Source organism: Typopeltis vanoorti, chromosome 18, assembly GCF_054136105.1.
Source record: "Typopeltis vanoorti isolate ZY-2024b chromosome 18, IOZ_Tvanoo_1.0, whole genome shotgun sequence".
Lineage (NCBI taxonomy): Eukaryota > Metazoa > Arthropoda > Arachnida > Uropygi > Thelyphonidae > Typopeltis > Typopeltis vanoorti.
In genome coordinates this window covers 109,240,302-109,258,128 of record NC_143566.1, presented here as the reverse complement: position 1 = coordinate 109,258,128, position 17,827 = coordinate 109,240,302, and the positions used below count along the sequence as shown (strand labels likewise).

The window sequence follows — 17,827 nt, the reverse complement described above, 5'->3', positions numbered from 1 at the left end:
TTACATATGGTTGCTCTTCTGTCTGAAAAATAATTTTTTGTAAGGTTGAGTAAGTTTTTATCATCATCATCAAATTCCTGCCATGTACCCTCAAGGGTGTTCAGGATATGATAGTATTACATGAAAAATTTACGTCATTACTAACTTCCTATCTACAATTTTCCTCCAAATCATTCTGTTACTTGTCAAGACTCCAACGTTAACAGATCTTATATTTCTATTGTATGAGGCATTTTGTACTGAATCAATCCACCTATATCTTGGTCTTCTTCTGGGTCATTTTCCTGCCAACTTGGCAGAGAACACTTGTTTTGCTAATCTTTCCTCGTCCATTCTGTTTAAGTGACCATACCACCAGAGATTAGCTCTGCTAATACATTCTTGGATGCTGACAATGTCAAGTTCTTTCCTAATATTCTCTTTTTTAATATGATATTGCCATTGATGCCATCTGTTCACGCCTCTAATCTTTCTCAGGACTCTCATATTTGCGGTCTCTAGTCTTTGGTCAAGTGTTTTACTTCTGACCCAGCTCTCAGATCCATAAGTTAAAACTGGTTTGAACACTGTCTTGTATACAGCTAATTTAGTGTTCCAACTAATTTCTCTCTTATTCCACATGAATTTATTCAATTGACTTCCTACCATACCAGCTTTATTGATTCTGTTGTCTATTTCCATATTTAATTTACCATCTTCACAAAAAATCATGGCTAAGTAGCTGAAATATTTTACTTATTTCACAGGTTCTCCATTCACAACGCAGTTGACATTTTCAACGATTCTGCCTATTTCATTATCTTTGTCTTTTTATTGCTGATCTTCATGCCATATCTATTACAACAGTTATTCAATTTAGTCAGAGAATCTTGCAGACTTGTAGCAGATTTATTTAGAAGTATAACATCATCCGCATTAAGCAAATAGCTGTCATTAACATCTCCAATTTTGATATCATGTTTAATAACACTTTTCTTCATAATGTGATCCATATAGATAATGAATAACAGAGGGGATAATGTACATCCTTGTCTCACACCAGATTTAACATTAAACCATCTTCCTGTACTTCCTTCAATTCTAACTGCTGACTTACAACTCAAATAAAGACTAAGTATTGCTTGATATAATGCCCCATTGACAACATATAACTGTAGCATATTGAATAGCTTCTCTCTTGGCACCTTGTCATATCCCTTTTCCAAATCGACAAAACTTAAATACAGATCTTTGTTATATTCCCATGATTTCTCTACTATTTCTCGTATAGTGAAGATCTGATCCTGACAGTCTCTATTTGACCTGAATCCAGCTTGTTCTTCACCAAGCTTGTCTTTCACAATTCTTCTCAACCATTTCTCAAGTATACTTGCATATATCTTACCAGGAACACTCAGTAGGGATATACCTCTGTAATTCTCACATTCCGTTTTATTTCTCTTTTTATATATGGGTGCTATGAGAGCTCTACTCCAATCATCTGGAATTCGTCCCTCTGTCCAGGCATTCTGAACTATGCAGTGCAGCCACTGTAAGACTTTTATACCACCATACTTCAGCATTTCTGGTCGAATATCATCAACTCCTGCTACCTTTCCACATTTCAAGCCTTTGATGGTTTTTTCTACTTCAAGTATGGATATGTATTCCTGACTGCATGCCTCATCATCTCTAACTCCTTTTACAGAACTCTTTATTCCATTCCTAAGCTTCTTCAACAACCTCCAGAATATTTTGCCACCTTCTTGATATTTATTTTCTATGTTCTGGCCAAAGTCCTCCCATAACTTTTGTTTAGCTAGTTTTACACACTGTTTAGCTTTCTTACATTTGTCTCTGTATTCTCTAAGAGCACAAGCTGACTTATTTGCCAGGAACTTTTGATATGCTTTCTTCTTTTCCTTCACTGCCTCTTTAACTTCCTGTGTCCACCATGGAGTTCTAATTTTTCAATCCTTGCCATAAGCTGACTTATTTGCCAGGAACTTTTGATATGCTTTCTTCTTTTCCTTCACTGCTTCTTTAACTTCCTGTGTCCACCATGGAGTTCTAATTTTTTTATCCTTGCAAACAACTTCACTACATACCTCTCTAGCTGAATCAATCAGGGTTTTCTTCAAGGCTTGCCACTGGATCTCCAAGATTTGGTTCCTGTTCTCAAACGCTTTCATTTTTCCTTCAATAATCTTTGTGTATTTTAGTCTACAGTTCACATCTGAGAGCTGCTGAACTTTTATGTAATATGAAAATGAGAATGTTTTATGAAAACTTTCTTACGTTATTCTTTTCTTGTTTTCAATATGAAATTCAATTTTATCCTGCTCAAGACGAAATAGTGATCACTTCCAATTTCAAATCCTCTGTACACTCTGGTGTCCTGCACCAAGGAGAAAACATCACTATCAACAATAACATAGTCAATGAGACTTTTCTTATTCCTAGCCTCTTCTCTCCATGTGAATTTGTGCACATTTTTATATTGGAACATGGTGTTAGTAATAACCAGTCTATGTCCTGAGCAGAAATCCAACAGGTATTTGCCATTATTATTAGCTTTGCTCTTTTCTCCAAATTTTCCCAAAACAATTTTGTATGTCTGACAATCACTTCCTACTCTGCTATTTAGATCCCCAACAAGGATCAACTTTTTCTTTTTCATTGTGTCAGTAGCTTTCTCTTGAGCCTCAAAAAATTCCTCCACTTCTACCTTTGTAGAACCTTCTGTGGGACAACAGGCACAAATAAGTCTCATTGTCCAGGTCCCCATTCTGATATTTGCCCACATCACACTGCCTGCCATTCAAGAAGACGATCCTCGTATTTTGTGTTGAATGCTAGGCTACTCCTTCTTTTCCTTCATTGTCATTGCCCGAATATAACATTTTGTATTTATTGCTCAGAAAGATCTCACCAGTTTTTGTCTTTTTTGTTTCAGTCACCCCTATTATGTCGATGTGGTACTTATCTAATTCCTCCACTAGCTCCATTTGTTTGCCATTCAGGCTTCTTATGTTGATAGTACCAATCTTTAACTCTGGTGATGTTGAGTTGGAGTGTGTTTTGGGGTAAGTTTTTTTTAGGGTATTTTAAATCTATTAATTGATTGATCATGGCTGGCCGCCAAGCAGCATCAAAGGCTCCTTGTACATCGAGTGAGATCAGTAGTACGTCTTTTTTTTTTTAGCTGTAGACTATGTTCTGTGAACTGTTTCACTTCCATAATTGTGTCTACTGTGCTGGACTGAGGTCTGAATGCATATTGATTGCTGCTTAATAAGTTTCTTGAGTAGACGTGGTGCATTATTCAGTTTATTAGAAGTTTTTCTAGTACCATACCGGCAACATTTATGAGTCTGATTGGTCTGTATTTTTAATTTCGTCTGATGTTTCTTTTCCTCGTTTGATTATAGGTATAATTTTTGGGTGTTTCCATATTGAAGGAAATCGTCCTCTTTTTAGGCATTTGTTGTGAAGTGTTGTTACAAATTCGGGGAATTTGAGAAATGCTGTACAGAGTATGCCGCTGTTTATTCCGTCTGCTCCGGGAGTTTTTCTTGGATCCATTGATCTTAATATTGACTCAATTTCATTAGTTGCAAATGAGACGTCATCAGGAGAGTCTATATCTATTTCCATTCTTTGTCTGCAAGTTTTGTGGATTTCTTCATCTGTTGTTTCATCGTCATCGGGAATAAACTTCTCTATCATAATAGCTACATTTTCTGCTAAGTTTTTAGTGTAGGTGCTGTCTGTTTTCTTGATAGTTGATAGTATAGGTGTTGTCTTGTTCTTGCTTGCTGCTAATTTATATATGCAATTCCAAGGATTCGATACGGTTGAATTTTGAAAAGAATTGGGTATGAATGATTTGAATGATAACGAATATGGAATACAAGCAGATATGTAAGCATTACTGCAAGAATCAAAAAACAAGAGTGAATGAGTGTATTCAGATTGGAAATTGCCAATGTACAATAAGAGCAAATTCAGAGATTGGCACTACTTACGTATAAGTCGTGTGTCGAACAGAAGGAACAGTGTGCAGCATGTACATTTATGGAGTAGATTTGATTGACAAAAGAGCTTATATAAGATGGATGAACACTCAAATGGATTTAGAGTTTGTTTTCTGGAGAAAGTGTTGTTCATTGAAAGACTGGAGGTGCAAAATCAGAGAAACTAGAGCTTTTGGGAAAGGGGGAAGCAAGTAAGTATGTGAGCACTCTTCTGGTGAGTGAGCTTGAGAAAAGTGATTAAGAAAAATGCTGAGGCTGAATAAAGTTTCTCAGGTCTCAAAATATGAATGATGGTCTGCTAGACACTTCTGTGATCACAATGAATGCTGCCGAGTGATTGGATAAAGTATCAGTCCTTGTATGAGAGGGTGCAAGATAATTAGAACTCTACTGCATGGAGCTCTGTTAGAATCTCAACTATGCCAACTCTGCATTCTCAAGGAATTGGAAAGAGAGTTGCCTGGACTTTTTTTTTTTTTTTTTTTTTTTTGTAAGACATTTGATAGGATATCACACAGAACTCTATTACATAAACTGGATCATATGAGCATAGCTTGTGACATGGATCAACGGAAGACTGATGGATAGACATTAGAGAATAGTGTATGGCTGAGCAGAATCAAAAAGAGGGCAGGTAACAGAAGTGTGCTTGTTATTTAATTTGTGCGTTAATGATATAGAGAATGATTGGAAGGGGGGGGGGGATATCCAAATATTTGCTGCGACTGGGAAGAACAATAATCAATAATTCTTCTGTAAAGATTCTACAAGCTGATTTAAATAGATTGACAGTTTGGGCAAAGGATAATGGTTGTCATTTTAATATGGCCAAGCATTAAAGCATGCACCTTGAGATTAAACCATTATAAGCTGTGTATTATGTTGATAAAAATGGACTGCAAGAATGGAGAAGGCTGATTATTTGAGTGATGGTGGACAGATAAGTAAAGTTTGGAGATCAGTTTGCAAAATTGAAGAAAATACATCAGTGGATCACTTGGATGTTGAAGATCATACTTGAAGAACATATCCTTTACTCTTTCTGATATGTATCTCTGTAATTGAATTACTCTATAAGTATTCATCTTAACACAGAGCTAATTTTTCAATGTATACCATTTAAATGTATACAAATAAATGTAATTGCATGTACATAGATGTAATATGTGTAAAGAACAAAAAACGAAATGTAGTAAATCTCATAGACTGTCACTCTCTCTCTTTTTTTTTTTTTTTTTTTTTGTAGATATGAAAAACGCGTAAAAATGACTGAAGCAAGAATGAGAGAATTAGGCTTAATGGCTGGTGCAATTCCCAACTTAGATAAATGGGAAATACCTAGAGATCATGTTGTGATTAACCGAAAATTAGGAAAAGGTGCTTTTGGTACGGTATATGGTGGAGAAGCTTTAATTGAAAACACTGGTTGGATTTCAGTAGCAGTAAAGACATTAAAAGTTGGAGCTACAGTTGAAGAAAAGGTAAGATAGTTTTCCATTTGCATTAGTTTTCAGATCTTTACATGTGTGAATGTATGAATTTTCTCTTTTATAACACATCAAAAATTAAAGTTGTTTCAAAGAAATGACTAGTTCCTTCAATATCAAATGAACTGTCAAGATAACCTTAATCAAAAGAGTGAAAGTCAGAAGGAGAAGTTATATTTGGACTCGTTACAAGGTGGCAGCAAAAAAAGATAAGTTTCCATTATAAGTTATTATAGTTTTTCTTTAAATTTATAGGGAGTCTAAGCTAGATAGAACATATAGTTCATTTAGTCTAAGCTAGATAGAACATATAGTCTGTGAATAGCTTGCACTTGTTGAATTTGTAATTTAACATACTATTTTAGTATAGTTTGTTAGTGTTCTTTGTGTAGGGATAATGGCATCAGTCACTATTCAGTTAGCTGATACATTATTGCCAAGTCCATTTAAGGAGTACATTTTACACAGCATACTATGGGATTTTGTGGTATGGAGTGCTTGCAGCATGTTTATATTCCAGCAGTTAGAAATGTGGCAGGTGAGAGACTGGGGAGTGCATGTCTGCTTAAAATGTAGAAAATAGGAAGAACTAACAGGTAGCATTATGTCAGAAACAAATGAATCCCAACCAAGAGAAACTAGTAGTGTGATCAAGTGTGAGGAAGATGAGCAGATTGTGAATAAAAATATAAAAATTAGGGAGTGTAGTAAGTGTGGAACATCTTCCACACTTACTACACTCCCTAATTTTTATATTGGTTAAGAGAATGAACGTCAAGTGAGAGTATGTTTCTTGGAGAGAAAGATAGATGCACTGAAAGAAGTGGAACATATGAGGAATGAGTTAAGTGGAGACTGGAAACAATGGATGTGAAGTGAATGAGAGTAGGAGTGAAAGAGAATTATGGGAATGATAGAAGGAGAGAGAATAGAAGAACCCAGGAAAAAGAGGAAATGAGAGGAAGGTGAGACAGTGCAGAAACCAGGAATGGAGACATGACATGAAGACAGGTAAGAGGGAGAAGAGAAAGTGAAAGTGTCAGAGGAGAGAGAGTGAGGGATGCAGGTAAGCAAAAAAGGAACAGAGTAGTAAGAGGTATGATATATGGAGATTCAATGATCCATGGAGTGCAAGATAAAATGCGAGAAGAGTATTTGGCTGGAGTAATGATGGATGGTGTGACTATGACAATTAAGAGAAGTGAAAGAGTGTATAAGATGATTGTGATAGTGGGTATGAATGACTTTAGAGGTAGTGTGAATCCATGCTGTTAATCTCACCCTTCCAATTCTGCCATGGATGGAAGAACTGGAGGGCCGACATATCATCAGCGCATAGGAATTAGAGATATGTTTATTAGCAGAAATGCAAGTGGAAAAAGAGGGTGTGGATGAGATGCAAGGAGAGGGATGGAGAGCAGATGCATGAAGAATATAAGACTCAAACCCAGACAGTGACTGATATGGTAACAAAGGCAAAACTGAAATATTAAAAGAGATTGTCCTTGAGATCCAAAAAGAATCCTAAGGAATTCTTTCTATGTGTTGACCCCCCCCCCCATTAGGAAGAAGAATGATTCTGAAAGACTGACATTCTTAGACAAAGAAAGAATGAGCACTTTATTGGGGTATTTCATCCTGAGGAAGTGGTTTTTAAAACTAGAGGGATAGAGGAGGTTTGAGGTCTGGAAGTGTGAGAGGAGAGTTTGTTTCAAATACTGAGTACTGTGGGTATCCATAAAGCAATGAGGCTGCATGCGATATTGCCACAGTTTTGAGGGAATGCACTAAAGAACTGGCAACTCTGTTGAGCTGGCTTTTCAGTGAGATTCTGGCTTTGGGGAAGGTGAGCAAGGAGGGTAAGATAGTCCCATTGCATAAGGATGGTAATTGAATGGAAGTGTCAAACTATAGACTAGTTTGTATTTCATCAGTAGTTGTTAAGATTTTAGGGAAATTAGTGCGAGATCATATACAGAATTGGATAGATGAGGCTAATGTTATTTGAGTGATTCAGCTTGGATTTGTTAAAGCTCTTGTTTTAGTAATCTGATTGCCTTTCATAATAAGGTAACAAGAGTGGTTGATGAGAGAAAGGTATATGCTGCTGTTTTTTATGGATTTTACAAAGGCATTTGACAGGGCACCACATAATAATCTGATATTTAAGGTACTGCGCATGGGTTTAGATGTCAGGTTAGTGAATTGGATTCGAGATTGGCTTTCTGATAGTTATTAGAGAGTTGCATATGAGTGAATGGCATCATGGAAGCAGAAGATTACAAATGTGTACGGGGGGGGGGTCTCACAGGGCTCAGTACTAGGACCTGTTTTGTGTAACTTTTATATCAATGACATTGTCGATGGATTGCAGCAGGATAGTCAGTTGTTTGTAGCTGATGTGAAGTTGGGAAGGATTATTAATAAGTGTAGATATGGTAGCCCTTTCAGGAGGATTTGAATAAGCTAGATACATGGGAAAACGAATGGGGATTTCAATTTAGTTCAGCTAAATGTATAAAGTCTTGAAGTTTTGGATATATCGATGGGAGGCGGCATATTCTGTTGGAGAAACTGCACTGGAGGAAGTGGAGGAGGCAAGAGATCTTGGGGCGATGATTAATAGAAACCTGAATTTCAGGGAACATATTGCAAAGGTAATGAAGGTAACCCAGAGGATTTCTGCAAATACTGAGAAGGATTCTGACCATCAGAGACAGAATATGATTCCATTGTAGATCAATCAAATCACGTACTACTTGACTCAGATTTGGTCCCCAGGATTTCAAGGAATAAATTAACCTTGGAAGGAGTATAGAGTTGGATAATAAAAGTGATATCAGGACTGTACAGTATTAGTTATTAGGATAGATAGAAGGACAATGTGGACTGAAAATTTTGGTAGAAGAAGGAAAGATGATATGATTGAGACTGTTGAGAGGCAGTTACCAAGGTGACTCTGAGGAGTTCTTTTGCATGGTAGAATAAGGGGCAAGGATCAGGAGTCATCCCTAGAAGTTGCAAAAGGAAGTCGTGAGCAAGAGGATGAGGAGTGGGTTTTTTTGCATGAAGGGTGGTTGAACTGTGGAATGCATTATCTGATAGTGCGGTGAGAACAGACAGTGAATAAGTTTGAGGAGTGGAATGATAGACTGTGCTACTATCTAAGATGGGTCTCCTACGATGAGTTTTGTGACTCCGTGGAGATCCTGAATACTAATAATAAATAATAAAAAGCATTAATACAGTAGACTCCTTATAGCAAACACCATGCAACCTACCAAAAAGTCAAATAACACAATGCTTTCTGAAGGAAATTCACTATAGCAAACTATTTTTGACCAGCCCTTAACAATGTTGCTATACTGCGAGTCAACTGTACAATACAGATTCTGAGCATAATATCATTATTTCTTTAGTTGTAATGTAATATCAAAGCAATCATCCCAAAGGTTATATCATTATAAACTCTCAATTACTATCACTACTTCTAAATTTCTATAAATTTTTAAACGCCAAATTATTTGCATGCTGACAATAAAATAATGGATATACTTATTATTGTTTCTTTTAATAATTTTGAATGCAAAGTTGAATTCAAATTTCATTCAAGCTTTTTTTTGACTATAATAAATTTAGTTTAATCCTTTATCCAAGTGTGAGCAAACAAAGTTTGTGCCTGAAAATATCTTCAGGACTGGGGTAAGGTAGTACAACACCGGGCAACTCGTAGCAAAGGTGGACCAAGCTAACATCACTCCTATCTCCGTATCTCTCATAATGCAAAAACCATCTCCTTGCAGATATGTATAATGTTATGCATTAAGGGAAGGGCCACTATCCAGACTAATTTCGACCTTTATTGAGGTCTCTTCAGTGGGAGCAGGCCCAGAAGTGGAGATACCAGGCAGAAGCAATGGCGAGGTCATCTTTACCTATAGAAGTTGCCAAAAGGTGTGCCACCTTTTTATTAAATTACTCTGGATTTAGAGAAAGATGTTGGAAGGTTTTCCCCACTTGGTTAGACTATAATAAATTTAGTTTAATCCTTTATCCAAGTGTGAGCAAACAAAGTTTGCGCCTGAAAATATCTTCAGGACTGGGGTAAAGTAGTACAACACCGTGCAACTCATAGCAAAAGTGGACCAAGCTAACATCACTCCTATCTCAGTATCTCCCATAATGCAAAAAAACATCTCCTTGCGGATATGTGTAATGTTATGCTAGTGAAAAATAAACTTTCAACATCTTTCTCTAAATCCAGAGTAATTTAATAAAAAGGTGGCACCCCTTTTGGCAACTCCTATAGGTAAAGATAACCTTGCCATTGCTTCTGCCTGGTATCTCCGCTTCTGGGCCTGGATCCCACTGAAGAGACCTCAATAAAGGTCAGAACTAATCTGGATAGTGGCCCTTCCCTTAATGCATAACATCATACATATTTGCAAGGAGATGTTTTTTGCATTATGGGAGATACTGAGATAGGAGTGATGTTAGCTTGGTCCACCTCTGCTACGAGTTGCCCGGTGTTGTTACACCTTACCCCAGTCCTGAAGATATTATTCATGCTAGAGGAGAACCAACATGCTGTTAGGTAGATATCTCTAATGTTTTGTCCAGTATAAATGCTATTATTTATATACATTATTCATTATATTCTTATATTCATTCATTCGTTATTCATTATATTCCTCCATTATTCAAACTCATCAACTGATAAAGCACTTACAGCTACATCTTGCAGCCCATTCCACTTGTTAATCACTCTCCATGTTAATCACTCTCCGGGCTGACAAAAAAGGTCTGATCCTTCTGCCCTTTTTAATCACAAATTCCAAGAGAGACCCCTTGTACTGGAAAATATTTTTCAGCATCTACTTAATGAAATCTCTTTAGTAACTTACATCTGCTGATTCAATCCATCAACTAAACATTCAAACTAATAAACCTTCAGCACCACCTCATAGGCCTCCCCAGACTAATTACCATTTTGATAATTACACCTGAGCATCCCCAAACCAAGGCGGTAGTGCTAATAGGGCATTACCAAACACTGTAATATGGTCAGGTCATCATACAATGGTCATACCGCATCGTCCGTCACATGGGTTACCAAGGGACACATTCAGGTTTTAGGCAGAGGGATTCATTCAAAAAATATGTTACAGTCTCCTTTAGACACCATTCCTCAACACTCTGCTAGAGGAAACTCCATCAATGGACCTGCTTCCTGTTTGGGGAGGTATTTTAGGGGCAGCGCAAAGAAATGGTTCTGCAAAAAGACAGTAAGGCAACGGCACAAGGCTATGGCTTTAGGCAACTGGAACGTCTTTCTCTGACAGGGAAGGAGAAGGAACTGGTCGAGGAGACCAAGTGCTACCAACTAGATTTAGTCGTGCTCCCTTTGACCAAGAGGAGAGGCTCTGAAACTGTCAACCTGGATGAGGGGTGGAAGATCTACTATTCTGGTGTGAACTCAACAATGTCTGCTCAGGTGGGTGTGGGGATACTCACAAGCCCCTGGCTGTCATACTGTGTTGCTAAGGGGGATCCCATTGGGGGGGACAGGTATGTTAAGGCTCTAGATGAAAAATTACAACCTGGCTGTGGTGCAAGCCCATGCACCTAATCTGGAGTCAGAATACTCTGCCTTCCTGGAGGAAGTGGATGCTGTTTTTTCAGGGTGATAGACATGGAACAGATGAACAGACATGGGGCGGTGTGGTTGGGAGGAATGGATACCTTCTTCCGAGAAGTCCATAAGTATACCTGGAACGGGATACACTTGGACAAAGGTCTCTGATTGACTTCTTTATAGTTTCAGCAGACATCTTTTCTTCAGTGCTGGACGTTCATGAGAGGAGAGGGGCAGAACTGTCAACTGACCACCACCTTGTTGTTTACACTCTACGGCTACAGAAACCAAATGCTACCATCAAGGCTGGTAGACCTAAGCCACATAAAATGGGAGCATTGGAAAATGAGGCTGTGAGGAAAAATTTTGCAGATAACATCTCCACCAGGTTCAAAGAGATTCCCAAACATACTGCAGATGTTGAAGAGGAGTGGGAGCTGTTCAGAACAGCTGTCACTGCTTATGCACTCTCATGTTGTGGCAGAAAGTGGCTTGGCATGGCAATGGGCAGTGAGAAAAAGGACCCCTTGGTGGAAACAAGAGGTCCAAAAAGCTGTCTGGGCAGAAAAGGAGGCCTATCTAACATGGCTTAGGTTCAGGTCACCTGAGATGCGTTTCTGGTATACTGAGGCACGAAAAACTGCTGCTAAGTCAATAAAGACAGTAAAGCAGAAGGCTCGGGAATCCTTTGGAGAAAGATTAGACTCATCCTATGCAAATGCAAACAAAGTATTCTGGCAGACCATCCACTGCCTTTGAGGGAGGAAATCATGCACAGCAAGGGCAATTAAAGCCTCTGATGGTGCACTTTTAACAACCAAGAAAGATATCCTCCACAGATGGAGGGTATACTTTGAAAGCCTTCTTAACCCAGGTGGCACAGCAGCTGTGGACATCCAAGAAGTGCAGATCTGGACAATGAGTAGTCTCACAGCAGAAAAGGTCCATTTAGAATAAAATCGGGCAGGGCTACTGGTGATGATGAAATTTGGCCTGAAATGCTAAAAGCCTTAAATCAAGACAGTGTTCTCTGGCTGACTCAAGTGTGTCAGGCTGCTTGGATATCTGGGCGACATTCTTGGCAAGTAGTACAGGGGTATGGAGTGGATGGCCAACTATTAGCTGCCATCAAGTCCCTGTATTAATTCCCAGAGTTTTATGTCAGGGTAAACAGCACAAAGTCTGAACCATTCACAGTCTCTGTTGGTCTGTGCCAAGGGTGTGTTCTGTCACCCTTCCCTTTCATAATATTTATGGACTGGATTGATAGGCACAGCTGAGGCAGAGAGTGTGTCAGAATTGGAAGATGTAGCATTGGACGGCTGCTTATTGCAGATGACCTAGTTCTGCTTAGCTCTTCCACAGATGACCTACAGCAGACCCTGGATAGGTGTGTAGCTGTTTATGCAGAAGCCAGGATGAAGATCAGTGTGACCAAAATGGAAACATTTGTGGCCTCAAGACAACCACCTCAGTGCACTCTACATGTGAGTGGGGTCCCACCGAGGCATGTGGATAAGTTTTAATACTTTGGGTCCATATTCACGAGTGATGGAAAGTGGGACATAGAGCTAGATACTCGAATTGGCTCAGCAAACTCAATATTATGGGAGCTTGGCCATTTGGTAGTATTGAAGCGGGAGTTAAGCCAGAAGGCAAAGCTGGCTGTCTTCAATACAGTATGTCCCCATCCTAACCTATCATGAGAGCTGGGTAATGACTGAAAGAATGCAGACATGAATCCAAGCAGCTGAAATGAGGTTCCTTCGAGGGGTTGCAGGGCTGACAAGACTCGACAGAGTCAGAAGCTCTGCAATTCGGGAAATCCTCAATACTCAACCGCTGCTTCTCCATGTTGAGAGATCACAGTTACGATGGTACAGGCACCTGGTCAGAATGCCACAAGAAAGGTCCCCCAGCAGGCCCTCTTTGCCAAGCCAGAGAGTGGGAGGCCGCGTGAAAGGCCAAGGACTTGCTGGATAGACACGTCTGGGAGTCCCACCAGAACACCTGAGTTTAGTGGCAGAGGATCTTAGGAAACACAAAGTCTATCATACCACTCCTTGAACTCATTGACTGTTCTTTCTCTAACCACTCTCTCTCAGGCAATGCATTCCATGATTCAGCCACCCTCCATGCAAAGAAACCACTCCTCATCCTCTTTCTCACAGCTTCCTTTTGTATGAGTCTTTGACTCCATGAGGTCTTGTTTAATAATGTTTAATAATAACTTCCAAAAGGAAGCTGTCTTCAATACAGTATGTCCCCATCCTAACCTATGATCATGAGAGCTTGGCTCCTTGTCATTGCTCTTTCCTGACATTCCACCAAGCGATAAAAAAAAAAAAAAATAGGTGAAGCAAGAATGCTTTTGATTTTCCTCATTATCTGTAGAAAAAAATGTATGGTTGGGGTGCTATTGAGCTATAAACTCTGGTCATGGTGTGACAACAGCAATAGCTGAGCCACAGTTAAAACTTCATTGGCTACAGCATTGGTATCTGTTACCCTCTGTCTATAATTCTCTACCCTCGCCAACTATCTGTCTATAATTCTCTATCCTCTTTATTCACAAGAAATCAGGGTGAGACCAAGTTTCTTCACAGTAGTCCAGACGTGGCCATAATATTAAAACCTTAGAGAGAGAAAAAGTAAAATTTGTGAAATCCTCATCATCACACCAAATGGCCTCAGAGCCATTATCATTATTGTTTTCTTCAGTTTTCACATTCAGAGGACACAACTGAAATCATTAGTAATACTCCACCTCCTCTTTTATCTTTTCTATCTTTTCAAAAAATGTTATAATCATCACATTCATTCCTGTGAGTACATCGTCCTCTAACTATGTCTCACTGGCACTAATTATTTGTGGGCTGACTGACTGTATCAAGGCTACAAAAACCCTGTGCCTTTATTCCTAATACTCCTTGCACTTGTGTATAAGCTTTCCACAGTAACTTTCCACTTGCTCCCTTTCCTTCCCACAATGCCCTATCTCATCATTCAAACAATTTGACTAGGTTGGTCTCAATTAGGCCATCTCTACATTTTTATCTTGTCTTCCTTTATCTGCACTTCGTGCATTATCTCACTCCATTTCTGGTATCTTACAGTCATAGCTCTACCATATAGTTTCATTTATTTGACTGGCTGCATGCGTTCCTCCTCTCATCAACAATCTGCCCAGCTTCATACTATTGCTGCCACTCAACTGCAGACCATCTGCAGCAAACAGCACTCTCCTAGCTTCAAATTTATCCCGTACATCCACCTCAAATTCTCCCTTCCTACATATTCTAGCTCTCATGCCATTCATGATCATTGCACTTCTCCTTAACTCTCTACTATTACCTGGGTAACACACTCACTATTCTTTCTCTATCACTTTTTTGCTTCACTCTTTGTCTCTCTAACAACACTCACAAATTATGTCTTACCTCCACACTTTCTCACTAATCATTTTGTTCTAACCAGCACAGTCAACTCCTCTGCATTTCTTCTCTTTTACATGCTATACTCATATTGTCTAAGAGGAACAATGATAAGAAGAGTGACTGAGGCCACTCTTCTTATCATTGCTCCTCTTAGACATACTTTTCAAGCCTGCTCCATTTTCACATCTTTCACCATAGAGTCCTCAAACAGCACAATAATACTTTCCACTATTCCACTGCAATCATTTTTTACTCATCTTGAGGCTGTTATCTTCCTTCTTACACCTTCAACTACCAATCTCTTCTCTAAATGTCTTATCTCACTCTGCAGATTCCTCAATTCATTCCTCAATCTTACCAGTTCTTTTTTAATATCCTCACCTGTGTTCATATCTTTCATGCTAGCTTTGACATTCTTCGTTCATTCTTCTGCCATTCCACCATCTTTCACATTTTTCTCTGCCTTACTGTCCATTTCCATGTCATTCACCAAATTTGTACTAAATTCATTATTCCTAACTTTTGCTATACTCATATTGCTTATGTCATTTAAGCCATCATTAATTGTTTCTTTCAGCAGATCACTCATTTGCTTTTCATAATTTTCTTACTGCTCATCCGCTGTTCTTTCACAGTATCCCTCTCTCTCTCTCTCTCTCTCTCCCCGCTACCAGACAAACACCCATTCTTCTTGTTGCATTGTCGCTGCTATCACCATCAGTCACTGATATGTTACTGCCCATTAACCCCCACATTCAAGTCTCTCTCTCTCTCTCTCTCTCTCACACACACACACACACTCCTTCCATCTGCTTTAACACGTTCGCTGCCACACTCCTCGGGCATAGTTTGTTAATGCATGCCAAGCACTTTCGTTCTTCAAGGTCAGTAGAAGTGATCTCATAGCCAGCGGTAACTGACATACGAGTATATTCGTACTTGGCTTGTGAGGCTCATATACCAACTATGAGTATACTCGTAGTTGGCAGCAAACATGTTAAAAATCCATAATTTATTGACATAATCCAATTAATACATGTAGTACACCTTACATTTCAAAAACAACTAAAGTAAAAATTTAACTCATTCATAGATTCATAGACAAACCTTCAGTTATCTAGATTTCAGTGCAGGTCAGTATATCTTGCTTTAAGTTTAAAAATTTTATAAACAAACTCAAACAAACAAGCACTGCAAGAATACAACTTCTACAGCAGTTCTTACATATAAATTCTGTGTCAAAATGTTAATTTAATATTTAATATGACTCATATAAAATTGAACTGGGCTTTCTTTTTTTTTCAGCTTGACTTTCTAAGTGAAGCAGAAATGATGAAGAGGTTTAATCATAAAAATATTGTTGAGCTTGTAGGTGTATGCACAGTGGGAGAACCTATATATAACATCATGGAATTCATGTTATATGGTAAGTAACTGCGCATTTGTTAGTGCTTACATTTTAATTACATTAGTTAAGTTTTTATAGTTAGGTTATAACTTCCAATTGAGTCAAGAAATTTACTATTGGAAATTAACCATATATCCTACTAAGTCAATCATACTATACCTTAAAATCATTTACTATTCACATGCATACTATCCTCTAGCAATTTCATGCTTTGCACTTTCCATCCAAAAATCCTTCTTTTTCTTTTTCTCATTCCCTTACACACAGTTTGCAGGGTTCTTCCCTCTCCTTACCTCTTCATTTTGTTATGGTCTTTAGAAAATCTGCCTAGTTTATTGGTTAAACATAACAAAAACTTATGTCTCAATCATGTCACTCTTTCTCCATAGCTCACGTTTACCAAACTTTGTAAATTAGATTTATTATTATTATGATGATTATTATTACCCAATACTCCATGAGTCAAAGACTCATCTAGGTATCATACAAAGTATCATACACATGCTCATCATACTGCATTTTAAACACACTCAAATTCTCTGCAGACACCATACTCTCAGGCAAGGCATTCCAATCATTCGCAACTCAGCATGCAAAAAAAACCCTGCTTCTCACTCCCCTGCTCACACCTTCTTTATACAGTTTGCAGGGATGACCTCTGGTTTTCTCCTGATCTCCCACTGTTTTCTGTAGAACCTCTCTAACACTGATCCTATAACAACCCTTACTAACATGTAGTTCTCTATCATATCTCCCCTCTTCCTCCTATCTACAAATTTCCAAAATCTGTCCCTAGCTGATATTATCATAGTTATATGCCTTTGTACCTTTTCTATAACTTTCTCGTTAAATCCCTTTAAAATCAGGTGATAAGATTTGTGCACTTCTTCTATCCCTTTTTATAACCATTTGTGGTTATAGGCCAGTTGGGGTAGTGTAAAAGTCGCAGACCCTGCATAGGCAGGACAAACGCAAGAAGAAGAAGGCCTCCTCCATTTGCCTCCATCTTTGTCTGTTGAAGACTTCCTGGTGCCATGCCCACATTCTCCAGCCATCTCCACTAGATCATCCTTCCTTCTTCTTTCTGGTCATCCAGATTTTCATCTTGTTTCATATGGATGCCACTGGGTGATTTCTGTCTTTATCCGTCTATCGCTGTTCATCCATGTCCATCTCCATATTAATTTTAAAATCTCTTCCCGTATGTCCAATGCTTTTGTTTCTTTTCTTTATCTTCATTCCTTATTTTGTCTTGCAGTTCGATATTTAACATGGCTCTCTCTATTCTGTGCTCAGTTTATCTCATTTTATCCAATATTTTTTTGGTTACTGGCCATGTCTCTGATCCAATGCCATAACTGGAATGATGGATTAGTTGAAAACTTTGGCTATATTTTCCGATTTTATTATTATTATTAATAAAATCGGAAAATTATTATTGTTATTATTACATAAACACCTCCAGGGAGTTCAAAGACTCATCGAGGGAGGGCACCTACTCTACAACTCTCCATCTCCACCAATCCACCAACTGCAACTACCTTCACCATTTACCACTGACCACCACCACCACTAGTATTTTCACAGACAATCAGAAACATTCATGCCCACTGCAGGATTCGAACCTGCAGCCTTTTGGCTGGAGAGCATATACACTAACAACTCGGCCAACCAGACTGGCAAAAAGAATTTTACTGCACAAGAATTTTTTTGGTTTTCCAAAAGCTGTCCAGTCTAGCTGAATTCTCTTTATATGCTTCTTTTTCCTAATGTAAAAGTTTACCAAGGTACACATATTCTTGTATTCTTGTACTTGCTCTATTATGTTATTGTCTAGTTGTTCT

General features: G+C 38.5%; 1 protein-coding gene across 1 annotated transcript in view; it reads left to right on the top strand.

Moving 5' to 3' along the window:
- Positions 1-17,827, top strand: part of LOC150097054 (uncharacterized) — a 353,024-nt gene that overhangs the window by 295,123 nt on the left and 40,074 nt on the right. The window contains exons 14-15 of the mRNA XM_090408116.1: positions 5,263-5,497; positions 15,881-16,001. Coding sequence (XP_090264242.1) covers positions 5,263-5,497; positions 15,881-16,001 — 356 coding nt within the window. The remainder of the gene's footprint in view (positions 1-5,262; positions 5,498-15,880; positions 16,002-17,827) is intronic.